This window comes from Furipterus horrens, unplaced genomic scaffold, assembly GCF_987537825.1.
Source record: "Furipterus horrens unplaced genomic scaffold, mFurHor1.1.pri manual_scaffold_5, whole genome shotgun sequence".
Lineage (NCBI taxonomy): Eukaryota > Metazoa > Chordata > Mammalia > Chiroptera > Furipteridae > Furipterus > Furipterus horrens.
This window is the reverse complement of record NW_028327175.1, coordinates 202,585,663-202,607,607: the sequence shown is the minus strand read 5'-3', so window position 1 is coordinate 202,607,607 and position 21,945 is coordinate 202,585,663. Positions and strand designations below refer to the sequence as shown.

The window sequence follows — 21,945 nt, the reverse complement described above, 5'->3', positions numbered from 1 at the left end:
GGGCCCAGCCCCATGGAACAATGAACCTGGGGGCTTCAAGGGCCGCGGGGTCCGAGGGTTACGGAGGAGGTAGCCTCCCGTGGGCAGCAGGGTGAATGGGGCCTCTTGACAAGATAACCCTGAATCCTGGCTGCCATGCTCACCCACCCCAAGGTACCTTGGAGGCAAGGGGGGTCAGAGCCCTCTGCAAAAGGGACATGGGGGGGGCACCAGGGGGAGGACCCAGGGTAGGAAGAGCCCCAGGATGCAATGTCTCAGGCCCCTGTGGCACCGCACCCCACTTGGCACGAGGATAGCACTGCACTGAGCCAGTGGCCCCCTGCCCAGCGTGGGTGTCCCTGACAGAGGGGGTGCTCACTGGAGCCCGCGCCCCAGGGAGCCCCCACTTCCACACCACTCTGCTGGGCCCTCTCTGGAGGAGTGGCCGGGAAGGGGAAGGAGCAGAGTGCTAATGTCACCCTGGCACCCAGATGTCACCAGGGGGTGGGAAACCGACAGCCAGGTGTGGGGTCCCGCTTCCCAGTTTGACGACCACACAGCAAAGCAGAGTGTGAACCCTGTGAAATCAAACTGATGTGGAAACACGATTAATTTGCTACTTAAAGAACAGCCAGAAAGCCTTAAAAAGCTGCTTTCCCCTTTTCATTAGACCCGCTGCCTGTCCCTGCGTGCCAGAGGCCAGAGTTCTGGCGGGGCGGGGGTGGGGGTGGGGGTGGGGGCTGGGAGGCGCCCAAGGGAGCAGCAGGACTCTAAATGGGGGGGGGGGGGGGCATCACTGCATTCTTGTTATACCGACACAGAAGAGCTCATGTTCTTCTTTCTTATTTCTTTTTGGTCTTTAAAGTGACAAGAAGGGAGAGGAACACACTCTTACCCACAGCAGAGCCCAGCGTTCCCCTTTCTACGGTTCAGTCTGTTTTCAAATGACGGCTCTCGTGGCCACACCCCCACGGGTGCCTCCTGGCACCTCGGGGACACGGTGGCCAGAGGCCAGTGCTGAGCACCCGGTGGGACCCAGGCTCCGTGAGCGGGAGGGCAGGTCCCTGCTGCCCAAGTGCAGGGACCCCTCGGCTGCCCCCAGCTCCCGCCCGCGCCCCCGCCGCAGGCCTGAAGCATCCAGTCCTCTGGGGGCCTGCAGGGCAGCCCTTCCCAGGAAAGCGAACGTCTGGGTCGGGAGAATAAACACGCTCAGCCACCAGGACCCACGGTGCTCCTGGGGTTCTGTCCTTCCAGCCAGACGCGCCTGCTCCTCCCAGGGAGCCTGGCGCACGCCGACCTCTGCGGGCGGGCAGGCTTCTGCACGCAGCGTCCCCCAGGCAGAGGCGGGGGCGCGGAGGGCGGAGGACAGAAGGCACCCCTGCAGTCAGACGCTCCAGGAGAACAGCCGAGCCCTCATCGTCAGCGGCCTTGTGGGAAGCAGAAAGGGCAGAGGTTACCACAGGGTCACGCGCTGGGTGCAGGTCCCTCGGGGTCCGAGCTCCAGGCCTGTGCATGCACTGGCCTCCTGGCCTCCATCGCGCCTCCCTGGGCGCCCACAGCAGGGCCTGGGCAGGGACCCCGGAGCCCGTCCCAGCGGCCAGCAGCCCTGAGCTGTCTGGGGGAAGGCGCAGAATCCTGGGGCTCGGTCCCCAGGACTCGCTGGGCCAGGGACACAGGGTACTGAAGGGGGGTACACTGCTGTCCTGGGTCCTTCTGGCTGCCCACGGCTGGGGTTTGGGGAAGCTAATGCCTGTGCACACGGCCCCTGGCTCACGGTTCAGAAACACCCCCGTGTGTGACTGTGAGGGGGACTGCGACTGTTGCACCCTAGAGAGACCCTCCCCCCAGCCTACAGGCCCCACCCTCCAGGCGCGCCCTCCTGGCTCAGGGGAGCCCACGGGTCCCCACCCCCACCCGACCCCAGGTGTCGGGAAGGCCCCCCGGAGCAGGCGGACTGGCCACAGGCACAGACGGGCAGCCCGGAGTCACAGCCACTTCCCCAAAGAGCGCGGCCTGGGGCTCGGCCGGGAGCAGCAGCTACCGCGGAGTCTCCACGCCCGCCGCTCAGGTCTGCGAGGCGGGCGAGACCCCGGGGGCTCCGGGGGCAGAGCAGGCCGGCCCGGGAAGCCGGAAGCAGGGGAGGGAGAGGCCGGGCAGCGGACAGCGCCCACGGTCCTCAGGGATCAGCTCCAGGAGGGGAGGGGCCCCAGACTCCGCCGCCCCGCCCCCCGACTCTTCCACGGAGGACGCCAGAGGCGGAGCTGATCTGAGCCGGGCCCTGGCCCAGCCCCAAGGCAGCAGCTGCTTCTGATGTGCCCTCCGGAGGCCGAGAGCTGCCCCGAGACGGCCGCGCTGGGCAGAGCCCCGTGCCAGGGCCCTGGGGTCTGCGCGTGCCCGCGGGGGCGGGCGCTGGTGCCAGCCGGTGGCCTCAGGCAGGTGAGCCCGGCGGACACCTCGGGACCACCGCCCAGGAGCACAAAGATCACGGGGAAGAACAACCAGCTTCAGACACTACGTTTGGGGGAAGTTGGTTCACACAGGGACCGCAAACAGAAACGACTTCCTCACGTGTCTGCCGACGTGAGGTCTCCATTTCTCCTGGAGGGCTGGGGCCAAGCGAGGGATAAGGACATAAAAACTGAGCCGCCACAACACGAGGCCCATCCAGCTCTGCAGAGAACAGAGCTGAGCACAAGGAAAATACATTCGTAACTATCCACATGGATAAGCCGCCGTTTTTACTACAGCCCTGAAGCCCGACTGAGCTGGTGGGCACACGTGGCCGGGGGCGTGGGTTATAACATCGCAAACCCTTCAGCTTCCACAGAGAAAAGTCTGTGGCCCTGGCGTGCGGGGGACAGCGTGGGTCCCAGCCTGTCACACAAAGGCATCCTTGCAAACCGCGTCCCTCTGACCTCTGTCACATGGGAAAGCAGTGTGACAGCACCATCTGGTCCCCCCTCCCCCAACAGGTGACAAGCATCCAGGCAGGAGCCGCAGGTGAGGACAACAGCCCACACTGGGCAGTGGTCCCAGCAGCCTCATCCCCGTGTGTCCTCGTGCCCACTGGGGGGTCCACTCCCAAACCCCATGATGGCCAGAAGCTGTATTCAAGATCTGGTGAGGAGGGGCCGTCAGGGGTCACTGTCGGGGCCGCAGGACAGGTGGGGGACTCGCCACGGCCACCCACTGTTCACCATGTTTCAGGATCTGAAAGGGGCTCCAGTCAAAGGTGGGGACCAAGCGTGGTTGCAGAGAAATCCACAGGCCAGATGTCCTTACACCTGCCAAGTCTCTCCATCAGCAATGCGACCTCCGGAGGTGGTGTCAAGAGTCCATCTGCCGTGACCCTCCCGAGAAAAAGGCACACACAGGAGGCATCCCTTCTGGCCACCCCCTCCCCAAAGAGAAGTGCTGAGTCAGACCAGCCGTTACTCAAGACCCATGCCCTCCCTGCCCGACTCAGTGGCTCTGGCTCCGCCCTCCCCGCCCTGACCCAACCCCCTCCCAGGACAGAAGTCTTCTTAGAAACCTGGAGACAAAGCAGGAATCCCCGGCGCCTTCCTCTGAACTGTGGGCCAGGACGTGTCCCTCAGAATGAGACAGCCTTTGCCCAGCGCACTTCCCTCCTCCCACCAGGGCCAGCCCACTCAGCCCGCCCCGTGCAATTGACGGGTGTCCCCAGGAGCCCTGGCTCTGGGCCACAGCCAGCCGGGCAGCCCCCCAGGGCGTCCCCACTGTCCCTCCCACCCACCCACGTGGACACGAGGGGAACGCTGGGCGTGGGTGGTTCAGAGCAAAGCTGTTTTCTTCAGGGGCCCCCTCGGCCCTGCCCTCGGGTCTGAAGGATGGGAGGGGTCCCTCTGACGCCTTTCATGGCGATGTCCCTCCCCTTCCTGACAGTCGCCCTTGGGACGTTCAGCCCATCCTGGCAGGAGGCCCTGCACCCCCTTGCGTCCATGGGGGTAGCACCATGTCCAGCTTCCACCTGGGCCCGGGGGACCCCGACCACCTCACACCGGCCCCCACCACCCACAGCCCTCTGGTCTCTCCCAGCAGAGCCCTGCCTCCCGTGCCCAGCGCCCGCGGCCCTGCCAGGATGCACCACACACATGCAGGCCCACGGCCCCGTCTCCCCGCCTGCCCCTCTATGGCCCAGCCAGCCTCACAGGAGCAGGGCCCCCGTCCATGGGCGGAGGTCGCCGCCGGGTCCTGCAGTGAGGTCTGGCTGCGGCTGCCTTCTCTGCGACCCTGAATCTCTGGCAGGGGCTGGCTGAGAAGATGGGGTGAGACAAGTGGCCCCCGTGCCCTGACAGGGGGCCCAGGCTGCATGGCCGTCGGGTGGGAAGGATGGCGGGGCGGCCAGTGCCCAGGGCCCCGGGATGACGACTGACTTGCTCTCTAAGACCAGAGCTAACCAGGCCCGTTTCCCAAACCACAGCCTTCCTACAGACGGTGACGTCGGTGCGGTTTCTGTGCGAAGGACTGCGCGGCCATGGTCGGAAGTGAGAACTGCCGGTGTCACAGACCTGCAGAGGCTGGCGCGGGGGCCTGGCTCCCGCTCCCTGTCCTCGGGCAGGGACGTGTGCAGGGCCCCTCCCTCCACACAACCCTGGAGAGTAAAAGGCACAGCCCCTCTCTCAGCCCGGTGGAGGGTGACATTGCACAGACCGACACGCATGTGGTGCACCCATGCTCAGGACAGAGTCCACTGGTCACCAGGGAAGGGTGCTGGGAACCGACTCCGACGAGTCCAACCTCTGCAACACCAGGTCTGATAGTTGCAGGTGACCAGTGTCCCTGCAGGACCGCAGAGAAGGGCCGCAGCAACTCCAGAGAAGATGGGTCACCAGCAGAGAGAGCACAGCTGCCCCCGCCCCGGGGGGGGGGGCCCTGCCCAAATGCCATGGCACTAGCTGCCATCTGACCCCAGGGCAGGCCCCCACAGGGGTGCAGAGGGCAGGAGCATGGCACAGAGGCCGGGAAGCAGTGCGGACCCGTAAAGCGCTCTGCTGGGAGGGCAACGTTCCTCAGCAGCAGGAGGGCGGCGTGTGGCCCAGGAGGCCCGGGTGGGCAAGGACAGCCCGAAACCCCTACCCCAGGGACCTGGTCCCCAGCAGAGCGACTGCAAACACCCTGGATGCTCCCTGGGCATCGCCGTTCCCCCCGTCACCCAGCAGGCTGCCCAGCCCTCCCTGCCGCTGGAGGCGCTGCCTGGAGGAGGCGGTGGGACACTGCTGGGAGCCGGGGTGGGTCAGGACTGAGCCCCCACCGCTGGCTCGGAATCACAGCCTTCGGTTCCTTCTGGAACAAAATAATTACAGGGACCTGAATTCTCAGGAAGCAGCATGGACGTTGGCTGGAAACCGTCTTCAGAAGCAGAAATACATTTTTATTCAAAGTGGGAGAAAGAAGGCCATTAGGGGCGTGCGGCTCAAGGAAAAAACACATTTAAAAAGTCAAAACCTGGAGTCACCACCTGGAGGCTTCCGTCCCCATCTGGCCAGCAAGCACCACGTTCACACAGGGCCCGGCCACAGCCCGTCAGGCCTGTCTCCCTCGCCAGTGACACCACGCCGCTTCCCCGTCGGTTTTTCTGACCTGCATCCTCATTACTCAGGAGAACCAGCCATTGGGAGCTGAAAGCCAGAGGTGCGGCTGGGACCCACCCCTCGGGTGCACAGCCAGCCTCGAACAGCTGTCCCTCCGTTGCCCCACACCTCCGTCCACGTCCCACCACGGACCCCTCCCTGGACCCAGGCGGCCTCTGTCAAAGAAGCTGGGGGCTTGTGCTGCCCTGAGCCCCTGATGGATCTGCGGAATCAGTGTGGGTCCCACACCCAGAGGCGGAGCGCGACCTTCTCCTGAGATGGCGAAAGCGCTGCGGGGGAGATTCCGTTCAGGATTCTGAGAAAAGCAGGCTCCCGGGCGGCCTGCCAGCGCGGCCCCAGGGTCCTCATGTGAGGGAGGCGAGGGAGTTTCGACAGTGAAGCGGGGAGGCCACGACTGGGGCAACATGGCCACCAGCCCGGGAAGGCCGGGAGCCCCTGGGAGCCGGAAGGATGTCCCCGGGGACCCGCAGCAGGAAGTGCAGCTGGCCCCGACACCTTGATTTTCTACTTCGGGCCTCCAGACCCTGAGAATAAAGTTCTGCTGTTTCTAGCCGCCCAGGGTGTGGTCACTGGAGACAGCGGCCTCAGGAAGTAGAAAGTCCAGGGCTCGCGCTGTCCCCCAAAAGGCAGGCGAGGGAGGCTCCGTGCTGTGTGAGCCTCAGCAAGTTACCTGCCCCGGGAGGGGGCGCTTGGTGCACAGGAGCTTCTGCGTCTCCCACTGGCCCCAGGGGCTGGGACACTGGGTGGCGTTTCACTGCCAGTTCAGGGGGCACCACGGCACCCGGCGCTTTCCCGGCCCACGGAAGCCCACCTTCCCCAGTGAAAGTGATGCGCGGGTTCCCCTCCAAAGCAAACTTTCCACCAGGAGGCCGCGGCCCCCACGCAGAGGCAGGCCGGTCGGCCACCGGGCGGGCGCGGACCTCCGCTTGCTCCCAGTCTAACCCTCGAAACACGAAACCAAAAGCCAGGCAGGCAAAGCCACTCTGTGCTTTGGTGCTGAAAGAACCCAGCAGGCCATGCGCCCAGAGCAGCACCCACTGCTGGGGGGTCACAGACAGAGCCCCAGAACCGGGAGCCAGAGAGAACGAGACGCAGAAGGGACCGGTCTGTGTGCACGGCACCCAGCAGGCAAACCTGCCCGGCAAGATTCTTCCTCCTGCTTCCTGCCGACAGCCAGCCCTGGGCCCGCAGAGCTGCACTCACTCCCGGCAGCATGTCCAGCAGGGCTGACGCTGCAGGGCTCACCTTCCCAGTAACTGCCTGTCATGACCGCGACCTGAAGGTCACTCTGAGGACTGACCTGCTCACCACTCCCTCGATGACACATGGGCACACAAGAGGGGCCCCTCCTTGCAGCCCCCCGACCAAGCCAAAAGCAGGGTGGACCTTGTGAGCTGAGGGCGGGCCGGGAGCAGCAGGGAGCACAGAGAGAAGACCCTGCAGACGGCTCCCAGGCCAACAGGCCGTGGCCACGGCCCCGGGTTCTGAGCCAGGCTGGCCACAGCGAGGCGATGTCCTGGGCAGTGAGCCAGAGGGTCCACCTTCTGGACCTCCCTCTATGGAGTCTGCCACCCTCCAATGGGGGACCCTCATGTGAGACCTTCGAGGGCTCACTGCAGCCACCAGGCCACGCCCACGCCCACTGCAAGGCCCAGAACTGGCAGGAGCTGAGCCTGGTTGGGGAGAGGAGAGGTTTGGGCTCAGACTCCTGAGAGCAGCTCAGGGTGGTGACCAGGCCTGATGCAGGAAGCAGGTGAGGGGACGGGGTGGGAACAAGCCCCTCGTCATGGCTACTACCCTGGGACCCCGCTGGGCGTGGCCGTGAGGTACGCTGGGCGCCCCGCCAGTCCCAGCCACACGCCAGCAGGCCTCTCTGAGGCCTGACGGCTGGTCACCAAGGAAGCTGCAGCACCAGACAGGTGGGTGAGCCGGCAGCCAGCCCGGCTGGTGTGAAGGACAGCTCTTGTCCTCAGCGTGGCCAGAGACCCACCAGACACACGCCACCGCCCAGGTACCTGCCGGTGGCAGCCGCCAGAGAGAAAGCGTCCAGCATCTCAGGGTCCAGAGCAGCTCACGGCAGGCGGCCAGAGCCCCTTGACCATGTCCTGACACCCCCATGCTGACCACAGACAAGCCACGTGGCAGTACCTCCAGCGCCACGTGGTGACAGCCCCCGGCTCACAGTGTCCACCTAAGGGGCGTGACTGGATGGCCTACACAGTTCTCCTGGAGGCAGAGACCGGGGGTAAGACTCGGGCCTGGGGACAGACCTAGCGCCACCTCCCAAAGCCTGGAGGACCCAGCCGCCTGCAGACACGGGAGCCCACCTGGTACCAGGCGGAGGGGCGGGGGCTGCACTTGAGGGCAAGCGGCCCAGTGACCTATGTCCTCCCTGCCAGGCGGAGAGCCCCGCATGTGAGCAGGAGGGCACAGGTAGGTGCCACACGAGAGGAACCCCACCTGCATGCCCCCCACCAGCTGATACCACCATCTTTAAAAGCCACGCCCCTTTCTCCCAAAGCCTCACACAGGGCAAGGAACTCCTTAAAGGCACTTTGGAAATTAGCCACAGAACTTGAACCAGCTCTGCGGTTTGGAAAAACTGCTGATGGCTGGCCCCTCCTAGAGCGTGTCTCTGTGCTCTGCAAAGCTGGTGACACATTCCAGATGGCCCCCTTGGAGCAGTGAGGCAGGTAGCTGAGGACCCCCCACCCACGTCCACCATGGGGCCCAGGCTGGAGGCACACAGCGACGCGGACGGAGCTCGCGGGGGCCCGGAAGGGGCCGCCTTCTGTCTGTGTATACACTCACCTGGTCAGGGAGCCCCAGTCACGTTTCAAACTGGGTTAAGAACTCCCTGATTTCCGGGGCCACGTGACGCGCGGCCTCAGCGGCCTCGGTTATAGCTTTCCGATACATCCCCTTCTTCTTGCGGTTAAATCTCAGTTTGAAAAATTCAGAGAACGGGGCGAGTTTGGAAATGGACAAGAACGACGTAGTCGGGGAACCGAACCACGAGACCTTCGCTTCTTGCCAAGAGGGCGCCCCATCCTCCTTCTGGCTAAGACTGATGTCGAGGACACGCGCTGGCCACCAAGGGAAGCCGTGAATCTTACCCCACACGATGTCCCCCACAGCCACGGTCCTCCCGTCCTCGGTGACACACTTGGACAGGCTCTGCATGTGCAGCCTGACGGTCAGGGGCGGGACGGTCTGCCCCGCGTCCTTGGACGAGGGCGGCACAGACACGCCGTCACTGGAGGAGAGGTCGGACATGTCCAGGGACGTCACTTCTGAGCTGGAGGACTTGGACTCGTCCAGGCTGTCGCTGCTGCAGCCTTGCTCCCTGGCCGGGTCAGCTCTGCTCCCAGGGCAGCTGTCACGCCTGTGGCCACCCTGGGGACACCTCCTGAAGTCATCGTCCTCGCCAGAGCTGCCTGAAGACAAGTCCACCAGCATGCCGTGGGCAGAGCCCGGGGCAGGGAAGGCGGGCGAGCAGGCCCGGGGGCCCCGCCCACAGCCATTGAGCTCCTCCACCAGCTCCGCCCTGTACACTGGCTCCTGCTCGCCGACCCCCGGGCGGTGCGGCTTCAGGCGGATCTTCGGGGGCGGCAGGTCAGCACTGGGGGGCCCGGGCCGTGTCAGTTTCAGCTTGGGAATGGAGGCAGCAGGCCCGCCGGGCGGCCGGTCCCGAGCCGCCTCGGGGTCCTGGGCACCGTGTGGGGTCTGCGGGGGGCAGAAGGGCTCCAGGGAGCCGTGCACGCGGGACGGGATCTCCACCACCTCGCCCTCGCCCTGGGGCGTGCTGTAGGAGATCCTGATGGCCGGGCTCCGCGGCACCCGCGCCTGCTCCTCCTCCCGCCGCTCCCGCTTGCTCCTCCGGCCGGCGGCCGGGGCCGTGGCGTCTCCCCCGCCCTCGTGGTCCTCATGCTTGCGGGGCTCCCTGTCTGGGTCGCGGCCACTGCCCAGTCTCCTGCGGGGCCGGGGGGTGGCTGGGGGCGTGGGGCTGGCCTCCGGGGGGCTCAGGGTGCTCTTGCACTTCTCACAGAGCACCCGCCGTGGCCGCAGGCAGATGGGGCTCAGGGCCAGCCGGCCCGGGTCACGGTTGCGGGACAGGCGCCTCCTTGTCCTCTTGATGGCCCGGGGCGGTGGCTGTGGCACCCACTGCTGGTAAGTGTTCCTCAGCCAGAGCGGTGGTGGGAAGGGGGCACCTTCAAAATATGGCGGGAACGGGGGCAGGCTTCTGGTAGGTGGTGGCGGCGCCGGGGTGGGGGATGGCTCGGGGCATGGAGGTGGCGGGAGGCCCGTCCCCAGCTGCATGGCCTCTGTGTCCTCCTCCGTGGCGGCCGGGCCCTGGCAGCCGTTGACAGGGGTGTCCTCAACCTGGGGCGGTGGAGCAGACAGGGGCAGGCCGAAGAGGCCAGACCTGGCAGGGGAGAACGGACAGTCAGGATGGTGCTGACCCCGCCCCTCGGCACCCCCCCGCCCCCGCCCGCCGTAGGCTCTGCAGGATTGGGCACTGTCCTGAGTACTGGGAGGCAGAGGCCTCACGCACACATGCCGCAGGGAGTCCCAGGTGTGGGTGTGAGCTCAGGAGGTCATGTGACCAGTATCAAGGCCACTGAGTGTCCATGTGTCAGTTACTGGCAGCAAGGAGAAAGGCGGGCTCAGAGCTGGAGACCCCCCAGGACCTGCTGCCTGAGGCTCTGGGACTGGCCTGGCCTAGCCGGCGGGGGGTGGCTCCCATGGCTGGTGACCCCTGGCTCACAGCCCTCCACGGCTCCCTCTCCTCCCAGAGGGAAAACCCCAGTGGGCCCTGTGGAGGACCCCCAGTCCCAGGGCCCAGGGGACAGGGCTCAGCCCCCAACCCAGAGCCCTGGGTCTGGGAGTGAGCCCACCCGATTCTAAATGCTGGGTTGGCCCCAGCCATGCCCCACCTTTGGGTGAGGGGGTTCTGCGTGCCGCCCTGGCCTACCACAGCCTGAAGGACCCCTCCTGCCAGGCACCCCCAGGCCCCAGGATGGAGCAGCCATGGGAAAGGGACTCTAGGTCAGAGGCCCGCCTCCCACGGGGACCGGCAGCCAGGGTGCAGAGGCCTGCTCCCTCTCTCCCCATCCCAGGCCAGGCTGGGTGCTGCAGCAGTGATTCAGAGCCGCCCCTGGTGTGGCCAGAAAACACCAGCCTTGCTCCAAACACTGAAAACAGGCCCCGAATCCACACCTTTCTCCCACCCCGACACTCGTCACTTCAAAACAAATGGGATTCAATTTGTAAGACTGCTTTAGCTAAACGCTGTTATCTTTAAGCACAAAAATAGGTCTTTAGCCAAGTTACAAGCACCGAGGTTCAGACAGCAGCACCTCCGCTGTCCTCTGTGAATTTAACTGGAGGGAAGGAGGGTCAGTGACCTGGCTGCTCCTCGAGCTACAGAGGGTTTCTCCATCGGCTCATCTCGGGAGGAAGCCAGCGGTGCTAAGAGGGGCTGGCCACCCGTGACGCCACCGGCCGTGGCACATCCCTGAGCACCAGGTGGTGCGCGCCTGACCCTCAGATGGGCACGTGGCCACGCTGGGAGTGGGGTGCAGATGGCAGTGCCAGTGATGAGGCCGCAGGGGACAGGCTGGGTGCCTGAGCCCTGTCTGCCTCCCCCCACCCCGTGCTGGCCATGAAGCTGTGGATGGTGTGAACTGTGGAGAGCGTGACAGCCACATGAACATGGCCCAGGTTTTCTGTCATTCAAGACCACTGGTGAAAGCCTGGGAATCTGCACAACTGACTTAATTTTCTCATTTTTCCTATCAGGCCAGGGGGCCCACAGTCCAGGGGGTCTATAGTGTGTGTGGCCCACAGATCGGGAGGGGTCCACAGACCGTGGGTCCATACACATCTGTGGCCTGAAGCGCTGTCCCCAAGGCCTCCCCGAAAGCCCACTTCCTGCCCACTTGTTGCAGTACTCAGACCATGACCTGGGTTCACTCTGACACCCGCCTCTTCCTTTGCATCGTCACCGTGCCAACCTCCCAGGTCCCTCGTCTGTCACCCCACTTGGACCCAGCGCACACCCTGTCCTTGGCCTCTACTTCCCACCAGCCCTCAACCTTGTCTGTGCCCCCAGACCACCTGCCTGTGCTGAAGCAGAGCCCCCACCACCAGAGGGGGACCCCAGGCAGCTGCTCTCTGTCGCCCCATGCGGCCTGTGCCCAGGACAGCCCATGCAGGGCTGGAGGTTCCAGGCGACTTCCCACCACATACAGGTTGGGCTGTGGGATGTGGGACCCCATCCCTGAGGTCCCCACAGCTCCAGACCAGGGAGGTTGTTGCCCCCCATTTATGGTACATACCCCTCAGGGGGAACCCTGCATGTTTGGAATGAACACAGGGTCCTGGGCCAGAGCCCCCAGTGTGGCCCCTGGGTGGGCTGGCCTACACCCAGCACACGCAGGCCTGCGGGGCTATCTGACCCCTGCCCTCCCCGGGGTGCCTGCCCCTCAGCCCAGGACTGTGGCCTGCAGCAGGGAGGCCTGGGGGGTCCTTCCACACAGCAGTGGCAGCCCTGTGGGAGGCCCCGCTGCCGACAGGGAAGGCCCCGTGACTCTGGCATGACAGGCAGCCATACTTCCTTCCCGAGCGGCTGCCCTGCCCAGGCCACACCCACGCCTGCCTGGTGGGTAAACAGCGGCCTCGGGCCGGAGGCTCCTTTCCGGCTTCAGATCCCAGAGCAGGTGCCCCAGGCGGCTTCCCACGGCCCCAGGGGGTGTGTGCCAGCGTCTTCCCAGACGGGGAGCAAGGCTCAGAGGGACTGGGCAGCCGAGCGGGCCTGTGCTTACGTCCCAGCTCCACTACCCCAACGCCATTCTGCTGGAAGGACCTCAGCCACCTGTCCCCAGTAGGAAGACCTTTACTGGCCCCAGGGTCCGGCCCTTCCATGAGGTCATTCTGTGCCCACCCTGTCTTGTGCCCAGGCACAGAGGCCTGGCCGGGCTGGCAGTGCCCACGGGGATGCCAGGACTGCTGGGGTGCAGAGGCCTCCGGACCGTTCTGTTGGGAGAGTTGGGGAAGACATGTTGGCAGAGAGTCACAGTCTGGACACCAGGGCTGCCCCTCATCCAGGGCCACACAGGGAAGCCAGTCCCTCCCCCGGCATTCCCGGGGAAAACCGTGGGACCAGGTGGTCACAGCTGGCCCCAGAGCCCTGGACTGAAAGGTGTAAGCCCATCAGCATCATTTCAATAAAGCTCAGCGGACGACACCCCTCCCTCAGCCCTCTGAGGACCCCCAGCAACAGGGGGCCAGGTCCCCAGCCGACACTCCCTCGCCACCTGCATGTAAAAAAGCTCGGTCCCCTGGTGTGGCACCTGCCCAAGGGCTGCAGGTTGGGCCACTCTGTGGCGCCCTGGGAACCTCACTCAGTCCCTCCAGCTCCCCCGGGACAGGGAAGAAGTGCCAATGGGGCCAGGTCAGGGGTCTGTCCAGCGAGTTGTTCCGGGAGCAGCCGCCAGCAGCCCAGTCTGCATTTTGGACAGGGTGTGCCCGGCACGGAGCAGGGGTGCTCTTCTGCCTGGGACTGTTGCCTGGCGATGTCTCCAGAGCCTGAGTCCCAACTCCCAGGGTGGCATATGGGTCCCAAGGGCCTGCACCCCACCTTTTCCAGCAGAGGGACCGAGGAGCCTGCATGGTAACGACACCCTGGGGAAGTTGGAGAAATACCAGCTTCGAGGTCAAGGCTGGAGGCTGTGGCGTGGCCCAGCCTGGCAGGCAGGAGGCTCTCCCTCCCACTGTCTGCGAAGCCTTCCCTTCACCCCTCTGAGCCTCTGCTGTCCTCAGGCCGCCCCTCAGCCAGGGCCACCCCACCTCAAACTACCCACAAGTTGCTCGCACTGCCTGCGCCCCAGCCTGGGGAGCTGGAGCAGGGCCAGCCTGGGCCGGCAGGGTGCCCAGGGCAGCTCACTTGCCAGCACACAGTAGGTGCTCAGGGGATGCACAGGAAGGCAGGGATGGGCGGGCACTCTGCGGTGCTGAGGGTCCTGGTGAAGGTCACACAGCAGCCGGGCGGCACGGTCCGGACTCCGACTCTCAAGACGGGGAGGCGCCCAGCACCGGCCCCACTGCAGACGAGCGCCTGGCCTCCGCCCTCCCCTCCCCTCTGTCAACGTTCAGGGAAGAGAGTCGACCTCTCAAGCGCCCAACCATTAACCCTGGTTGCTGCGCCCCAGGAATATGTGGGAACGGCCCCTGCCGTGGGGCAGCTCTGTCCCAACAGACACGCGGGCTGGTTTCCGCACAGGCCCACACGTGCGTGTGCCTGGGAAGCTGCCGGCCCACGGTGTCCTCGGCACCCGCCCCGCTGTTCCACGCAGGCACCCGGCACCACCCGCTGCTCTGGGACCTGCGGGTCCCCAGAGGTGGGCAGACACGTGCTCTTCCCTGCCAGCCAGTGCCCTCCGCTGGCCTTGTCACCAGCACATACTGAGTAGGGGGACCAGGCCCCAAGACGAAACTGGCCCCAGGAAAGCAGGAGGTGCTGCGCACGCGGAGGCCCAAGGCCAGCCCCCCACTGTGAATCGCCAGGCCCCGGGACTCTGCCCGGCAAGCAGGCTGTGAACATAAGCATCGGAACTCATAACCTCGTGGGCAGAGAAACGAATTGGGTGAACCAGGGGAGACAGCGAAGGGGCCAGGTGGGCAGGCGCCAGGGCAGGGCGGCTGGGCTGGGACCGAGCCTCGGGGTCGGAGGGCCAGGTTCACCTCAAATTCTCCACACAGACAGGTGGCGGGGGTGCAAGTCAGGAAGAGACCTCCCCGGAGCCGAGCCACATCCACCGAGGCCCAAGTCCTGGCCCTGTGGCGGCTCTGGTCACAGCGGAACAAACGTGGCTGCAGGAGGGCTCACGCCCACGTGTCCTCCAGCTGCCAGATCCCCACAGGGCGGCTTCCCTGCTTCCCTCCCTGAGCTGCCCCAGGAGGGGGATGGGGAAGTGCAATCTCAGACCAGGTTAGACGCAGGCCTCAGGGAGGGCGCTGGCTTCCCTGCAGACATCCCCAGCCAGAGTCAGGGCGTCCCTGCAGCCTGCCTTGTCCTGAGTCAGGGACCCCAGGAAACTGGCAGGGGACACGTCTGTCCCCCTGTCCCAGGAGGAGGCCAGGCAGGGCCTCACAGCCCTGCACAGACCCAGGAGTAGGGACGGGCCCAGGACCACAGCCCCTCCTGACAGAAATGCTGGCCATCTGAAGCAGAGGACAGCCCCGGGCACTGGCATGGCAGCTAGGCCGCAGCCCCCAAGGGTCACTGGGTCCCCCCAAGCACTCTCTGTGGCGACCTCCTCCGAGCAGGATGACAGTCACCAGGAGGCCTTAGGTTAAGTCACATGACTTGGGCATAAATGGCTTCTGGCACATCTCATGAAGAGATCATGTCAGCAGGATGGCTGTGGAAGTGACTGACAGTCACCTCCCCACCAGTGGGACAAAATCCGGCTGCACCGAGGGAAAGGTCCGGCACCTGCAAGGAAAGCCGGTCCCTGGGCCCAGCCCTACCACCAGGCCCCACAGGGCGCCCAGACAGTAGCGCCTGGTGAATGCCTGATCATTTATCTGCGACAGCTCACCACCATGTGACACTGTATCCAGGAGACTCTCCTGCGGCGGGAGGCCCTGCGGCTCAGGTGCGGCCCTGCACGGACCTGCCCCAGGCCTGCGGGGGGCCCTGCTCCAGAGAAACCAGTGCAACTTGTATCTTCACTCCCGCGCCACCGGGGGCTCCTCCCCCCACACGTTAAATGCCACCGCTGGACACGACCACTGGTCACCAATCCAAACCGCGGCCACAGTCGCTCCGAGGAGCCCGGGGCACCCTGACATCAGACAGGGCAGCGCCGGTGGTAACTGACAGGGCAAGTCGGGCGCACCTGAACGCACTCCCCCACCCACAACGGATGGCAATTCTTCAAACAGCCTAATTCAACAGTGCGTCTTAACAAAGAAAAGTGCGTTAATTATGGCAGCTGCGCGGAGTTCGGGGGCCCGGACTCGGCTCCACGGCCCGCGCCCAGACGCCCCCCGCCCCCCGCCCAAAAAGTAGCAACGACTTTGAGAGCCACTTTCGCCCCCGAGTGGCAGCCGCGTTCGCGCGCCCCGAAACCCGGGCTGCGGAAACCGAAAGCGGGCGCCGGCACTGCCCTGGACTCAGGTCCGGCCCCGGGAGGGGGTGGGGAGGTGGGGGTGTCCCAGGGGGATTCGGAGGGTGTCCGGGGCCCGCACCTCCCTCCGCGCTCACTTTTTCGTGCAGTCCAGCAGGATTCCGGCGAAGCTGCGCTGGCCGCAGCTCACGGTGACCAGCAGCGCGCCATTGACGACCTGCTCCACCCGCACGGGCAGCCGGCAGCCGGCTCGCGGCTCCATGCTCCCGCGTCCCGGCCGCCCCGCCCGCCGCCGCCGCCGCCGCCGCCGCCGGGTCAGCCCGCGCGTGACGCCGCCAGCCGCCTGACGTCACAAAGCCCCGCTCGGCCAGCCACCGCGCGCGGGCCGGGGGCGCGGAGGGCGCGCGGGACACCCGCCCGCTCCGCTGTCCCGGAACCGGCCCACAGACGCGCGCGGGGGCCGTGCCGCCTCCGGAGCTGGGCGTGAAGACGCACTGCGCAGCTCCTGCGATGGGGCAGGGTTTGCGCCCGGCCTCTGGGTACGCTGGCCGAGAGCGTCCGCGGAAAGGGCCCGGGAGCCGGAGCCGAGGGGCGGCGGGGCCCAACCCCCACCCCTGCCCGGGGCCTTCCGGGGCGCCTCCCCTCCCGGCCCCAGGTCTCCTCCTCTCCTCTCCACCCCCATCCCCGTCCTCTGGGCCACCCGCCTCCGGGTCTGGCGCTCAGTCGCCACCCGGCACTCAGGGGAGGAAGTCCCGGCGGAGCGAGCAGGAAGCCGGTCGGACCGGGCCGAGGAGCGCGGGGCGCCGAGCGGACGCAAGCGTGCGCGCCGCAGCGGCCTCGTCTCTCCCTCGTGGTGTAGGGGGCACTTGGCGACTCCCGTGTGTGCGCTAGGGACCCCCTGAGTCACGCAAGGACGTGCGCCGGCTCTGGGCGCTCAGTGCGCCCGGGGTGGCCTGCCCCAGAATTAGGGAGGGCGATCCTGTCTGCAAGTCTCTGTACCCCCACGCCCCGGGCTGCTCGGGAAACAGCGGGTGCCGTGCGACCCCACCGAGGGTGGAAGGGCCGCAGCGACCCGCGGCCAGTTCACAGTGTGAAGGAACATTGAGAGTGGGGCTCCTTGGCACGCGCAGCCGCCGGCGGCGCCGAGTGGACGCCGGACCCCCGCCCGGGACCCCCACCCAGGTCTCGCGCGCGTGCAGTCCGCGCAGGCAAAGCTCCCGACTTTCCCCAGCACTTGCGCGCAGGGCCCAGCCTGTTGCCGTGACCTTGCCCGGAACCCGGCCGGCCCCCTACGCTGCGCTTGCTGCGCCTGACTGGGCGCCGGAGACTGGCCGGCAGCCGGTTGTCCTGACGACCCGGACGCCGCCCGCCGCCAGTCCCCGCCCCTCGGAGCCCGGCGCGGGGCCCCGCCCGGACCCGCCCCGCGTCGTGGCCTCCACCCCTGGCGCTGCCTGGGACGGTGGAGCCGCCGCGGCGGCGCTCGAGCTCGCCCTCCGGCGGCCGCGGGGCGCAGGGCCGTCCGAGAGGAGCCGGGGCGGGGCCCAGGGAGGCCGAGGGCCCTCGTGGCGCCTCCGGCCCTGGAGTTGTGCGGCGCTGGGGAACGAGGCCCCAGGAGCATCCGTGCAGCCGGAGGGAGGTCCTAGCGGCTGCGGGGCGGGGCGGGAGGCGCGGAGGGGCGAGCTCCGGTCCGCTGTGTGCCCGGGGTCGCGCAGACAACAGAGGGACGCAGGCACGCAACCCTGCCACCTCTCCGGGGCCAGCCAACAGCCCCTGTGACAGCTCAGCCCCCAGAAGGGCCTGGCTGCTGTGTGCACCCACAGGCCTTTGCAGCCTCCCCTCTCCAGAGCTGGGTGGGGCTGGCACGGAGCAGACAGGCCTGGCAGCAGGGGCCCGTGCTGGCGCTGGGACGAGGGACTGGCCAGAGGCTGCCGGCCAGCTCAGCCCAGGTGCTGAGGGCCTCCAGGTGTCTGCTGAGCACTGCCCTTCCTGGACACTGGGGACAGACAGCACCATGGACCACGGAACCAGGGTTTGGGCCATCTCCCGGCTGCTGAGGACATCGGGGGGTAGAGTGTGTCAGTGTGGATGGAGGGTGTTCAGAAAGAACGGGGGCAGGGGAGGGGCAGTGCTTTAGCAAGCAGGTGTCCACCCGGAGGGAGAAGGGCCCCGTGTGGCAGTGTGGGAGCTGGTCACAGCGCTGAAGTGTGGTTGCAGCGAGATACACAGAGAGGACCCCGTGTGGTGAGGAAGGGGGCCGTGCAGGGAACTCCCAGGTGTCTGTGGGAGGAGGTAGATGGGACAGATACACCTGAAGACAGGCTGGGCTTTGGGAGGGGGTGGGGGTTGGGGGACAGTGGGTGATGTGCAGGGACACAGAGCTGAGAGAGGGGTGGGCAAGTGAAAAGAGTCCCACCTTGGCCCCATCTGTGCTGTGTACTTTTTAAAAGTGAACCTGGAGGCCGTTTTACAAACCCATCTCTACAGGGTAGAAAATTTAAATGAATAAAAAAAAAACAAACGAACAAGCAAGCAGACAGGTGGGTTTATAGTTTAAAGGTGGCTGTTTAAGTGCCCACCCACCTGCCCCCCATCGGCTTTGGCTTCCCCACCCCCACTCTGGTTTCTAGAAGGCCCTGGGAACTTCCAGAGCCCCTGATGGAAGTACAGGTGTCCTTTGCGGGGGCCTGGTGCTGACTCCCACGTGCTGCTTCCTTCCCTCCTCTAATGTGCACAGCGGTTGGTGACTGGGGGGCTGGTCCTGGAAAGGACATTCCCAGAACCCGGAGCCGTGAGTGGCTGCCCAGTGGGGCTGGGGAGGGGCTTCAGAGTGGCCCCCGGCTGAGGGAAAACAGGCCCGGAGCCTCTGCCCAGGCCTTCAGGCTTTGCCCCTAAAGCCGTCACCCCCTGCCGTGGACGCCACAGCCCCCAGCAGCCGGCCCAGCACCCAGCCCTTGGTGCGGTCTGGCAGAGTGACCAGGCCGGCTGTGTCGTGGAGGAGGGCAGGAGACCACCCAGAACCTTCCCTGGGCTGAGCTGGGTGACCATGAGTTGGCAGGCAGGGCGGCAGGAACGCTCTAGGCAGGGGTGGCCTGTGTCCACCTCCCTCGGGGTCCTGGTCCCTGTGCTGGTCCTTCGAGGTGCTCCAGGGTTTACCCCACAGGAGCCTGCCGCACGAGCCCCACCTCCTCTAGTCTTTCAGGAGACTTTGCCCAAGTCCCAGATGCCATGTCCCTCCTCCTGGCCCCTAAAGCCCCCGGAGAGCCCGCAAGCCCTGCCCAGCACTGTCTTTCAGCTGGAACATAATTAGGCTCTTGTCACACCGAATTCTGGCTCTCCCACGAGATGGGAGACTCACGGGGACTCCCCCTGGCTGGAACAAACGATGCTATGGCCACCTGGGCAGGTGGCTGGTGTCCCCTACCCCATCATCCCCCATCCCTCACATCCCTGGGCCTGTTCCCACTCCCTCTTACTGGTGCTCACCTGGGCTGGACTCATGGGTGGGTGCTTCTGAGATGGACCCAAAGCTGCCACGGGCCAGAGACCACGGGTCTCCCTAGAGCCAGTGCCCAGAGGCCACAGGTATGAGGGCCAGCAGGGGCCCTATTGCTTGGACACAGGCCAACTCACAGCTAGTGTCATGCTGGGCAGTTGTTAGAAGGGAGAGGCCCTGGAGAACTAGAGCCCGGTAAGCATCTGTTACCATGGGCTAGCACCCATCCTGGGCCCAGGAAAGGGAGGGGTGCATGAGCTTCCGTCCCAGGTATCACTAGTGTCACCACCACCATCACCACCATCATCACCATCATCACCCTCATCATCACCATCACCCTCATCACCATCACCCTCATCATCACCATCACCACCCTCATCATCACCCTCACCACCCTCATCATCACCATCACTACCCTCATCACCATCATCACTGTCACCACCATCACCACCATCACCCTCATCATCACCATCACCACCCTCATCATCACCATCACTACCATCATCACCATCATCACCGTCACCACCATCATCACCACCATCACCCTCATCATCACCATCACCACCCTCATCACCACCATCACCCTCATCATCACCATCACCACCCTCATCATCACCCTCATCATCACCCTCATCATCACCATCATCACCACCATCACCCTCATCATCACCATCATCACCACCATCACCCTCATCATCACCGTCACCACCATCACCACCACCATCACCCTCATCATCACCATCACCACCCTCATCATCACCATCACTACCATCATCACCATCATCACTGTCACCACCATCATCACCACCATCACCCTCATCATCACCATCACCACCCTCATCATCACCATCACTACCATCATCACCATCATCACTGTCACCACCATCATCACCACCATCACCCTCATCATCACCATCATCACCACCATCACCCTCATCATCACCGTCACCACCATCACCACCACCATCACCCTCATCATCACCATCACCACCATCACCATCACTGTCACCACTGTCATTTCTGTCACCGTCACCACCATCACAATTCTCCCTGGAGCCAGGCCAGCCGTGGGACCCTCAGTCCCGGGCCGTGGTCAGGGCCGGCTTGGCTGCAGCAGCAAACCTGTGCTACGCCCTGTGCAGCACCTGCCCCTGGTATTTCACTGGTGCCAGTGGAGAAGCTCAAGGTGCCTAGAGAGCCACCCGCACATGACTGGTGTCTCCAGCGTCACCTGGGAGCTGGGCAGCGCTCTGCAGTGGTCCTGAGCCCAGCAGGCCCAGAGCTGGGGGCCCGAAGGTTGCAGGCCTCCGGGCAAGAACGTTCTTTCGGGAGAGGCACCTCTTTCCCAAGTAATTGCTTTAGTTCCCAACAGTTCATCTGTGGCCCCTGTTCTGTCAGCTGTTTCTTAAGATGAGCCTGTTCTCTGGGACGAGGCACACAGGTGCAGGGTGCCCTGAGCCGCGGTGGGTCACTGGGGAGTCCTGGGGGTGCCTGCCTGCCGGTCCTCATCTGAACTGCTTTGCAGCCCACTGTTGACGCCCCAGTGGGAGTGACAGGAAGGACACAAACTGCCTGGCCAGAAACTGAGCTCTCTCATCAAAGGCAGAGCCGGGGATGCCCGCCCCTGCGCCCCAGGGTCACAGCAGCACGGTGCCCAGGCGGCCCGCCCCCTGCAGGGGAGCGTCGGCCACAGCCGAGGCTGAGGGGGCCACGGCGCGCTCTCCTGTGACCTGAGCCCGAGGGAGGTCTATGCTGTCAGAGCCCCGGCTCCCTGCAGAGCGACCACAGGGAGGGGCACGTGGGGGAGCCCTCGGCGCCCCTAAGGGGCTTGTCACATAGTGTCTGTAAGCCCGGGGTGGTAAGGACACTGTGCTGGCCTTGTCTGCACAGGACGCGGAAGGACGTGACAGGAGGGCGTTGGGGAAGCGTGGCTCAGAGGTGACACTCGTGACGCCCCTTTGATCAGGAGGGAAGGTGAAGGGTGACCGCTGCTAACGGAAGGAGCAGCACACAGACATGAGGCTAACGGGGACAAAGACGGGATCACTGCAGCTGGGACAGACCAGCCAGCAGACAGACACGAAGCTGGAGGGAGGAAGGCTGCCATCACTGAGCGCGAACGTGGATTTTTGTTGATCAATTGAGAGAGACATCAATCTGTTGTTCCACTTGTTTGTAATCATCGGTTGATTCTTGCATGTGCCCCGACCAGGTATCGAACCCACAACCTGGGCACACCAGGATGACGCTCTCACCAGCTGAGCTACCTGGCCAGGGCCTACACTGAATTTTTCCATCAGCTTTTCCTTTTTAACCTCTGACTAACGACGATTGACTTTCACCACACTCTGTTTCTAAGATTCTTGGAGCAAAGTGATTTTTATAAAGGGTGACCTCCCTGGAGTTGGGCCCCTGGGTGGGAGAGCGGGAGCCCCTGTAGCAGCTGGGAGACACCCAGCCCAGAGGCCACGGGGACAATGCAGGCCTGGGTGCCGGGGCAGAGGGAGCAGCCTCCCGCGGCGCGGGCCTGTGTTCCTTCCCGGGCGCAGTGAGTTCAGAGCGGACACGGAGCCGGCGGAGCTGAGGAGCTGGCGGGCGAGGACGCCGGGCGCAGGGCTGATCTGGAGGGGGGCTGGGCACCCTTCGGGGCAGGTGTGTGCCCTGGCTGGATTTCCTGGTCTGTGCAAAGGGTGAGGGGTCTGCCGCCAGGAAGGGCAAAGGTCAG

At 65.2% G+C, this 21,945-nt stretch overlaps 1 protein-coding gene across 2 annotated transcripts; it reads right to left on the bottom strand.

Annotated features, from left to right (window-relative positions):
* Positions 1-797: 797 nt before the first annotated feature.
* PWWP2B (PWWP domain containing 2B) lies at positions 798-16,012 on the bottom strand. 2 transcript variants are annotated; one of them, XM_090278790.1, is made up of 3 exons: positions 15,865-16,012; positions 8,403-10,017; positions 798-1,406 (listed from the first exon to the last, which is right to left on the bottom strand). In XM_090278790.1, the coding sequence occupies exons 1-2, from the start codon at positions 15,987-15,989 to the stop codon at positions 8,421-8,423; spliced, it is 1,722 nt and encodes a 573-aa protein (XP_090134916.1). In that variant the 5' UTR covers positions 15,990-16,012; the 3' UTR covers positions 798-1,406; positions 8,403-8,420. The 2 variants fall into 2 exon arrangements, with proteins under 2 accessions (XP_090134916.1, XP_090134917.1); XM_090278791.1 differs by having other exon boundaries at positions 8,708-10,017.
* Positions 16,013-21,945: the final 5,933 nt, after the last annotated feature.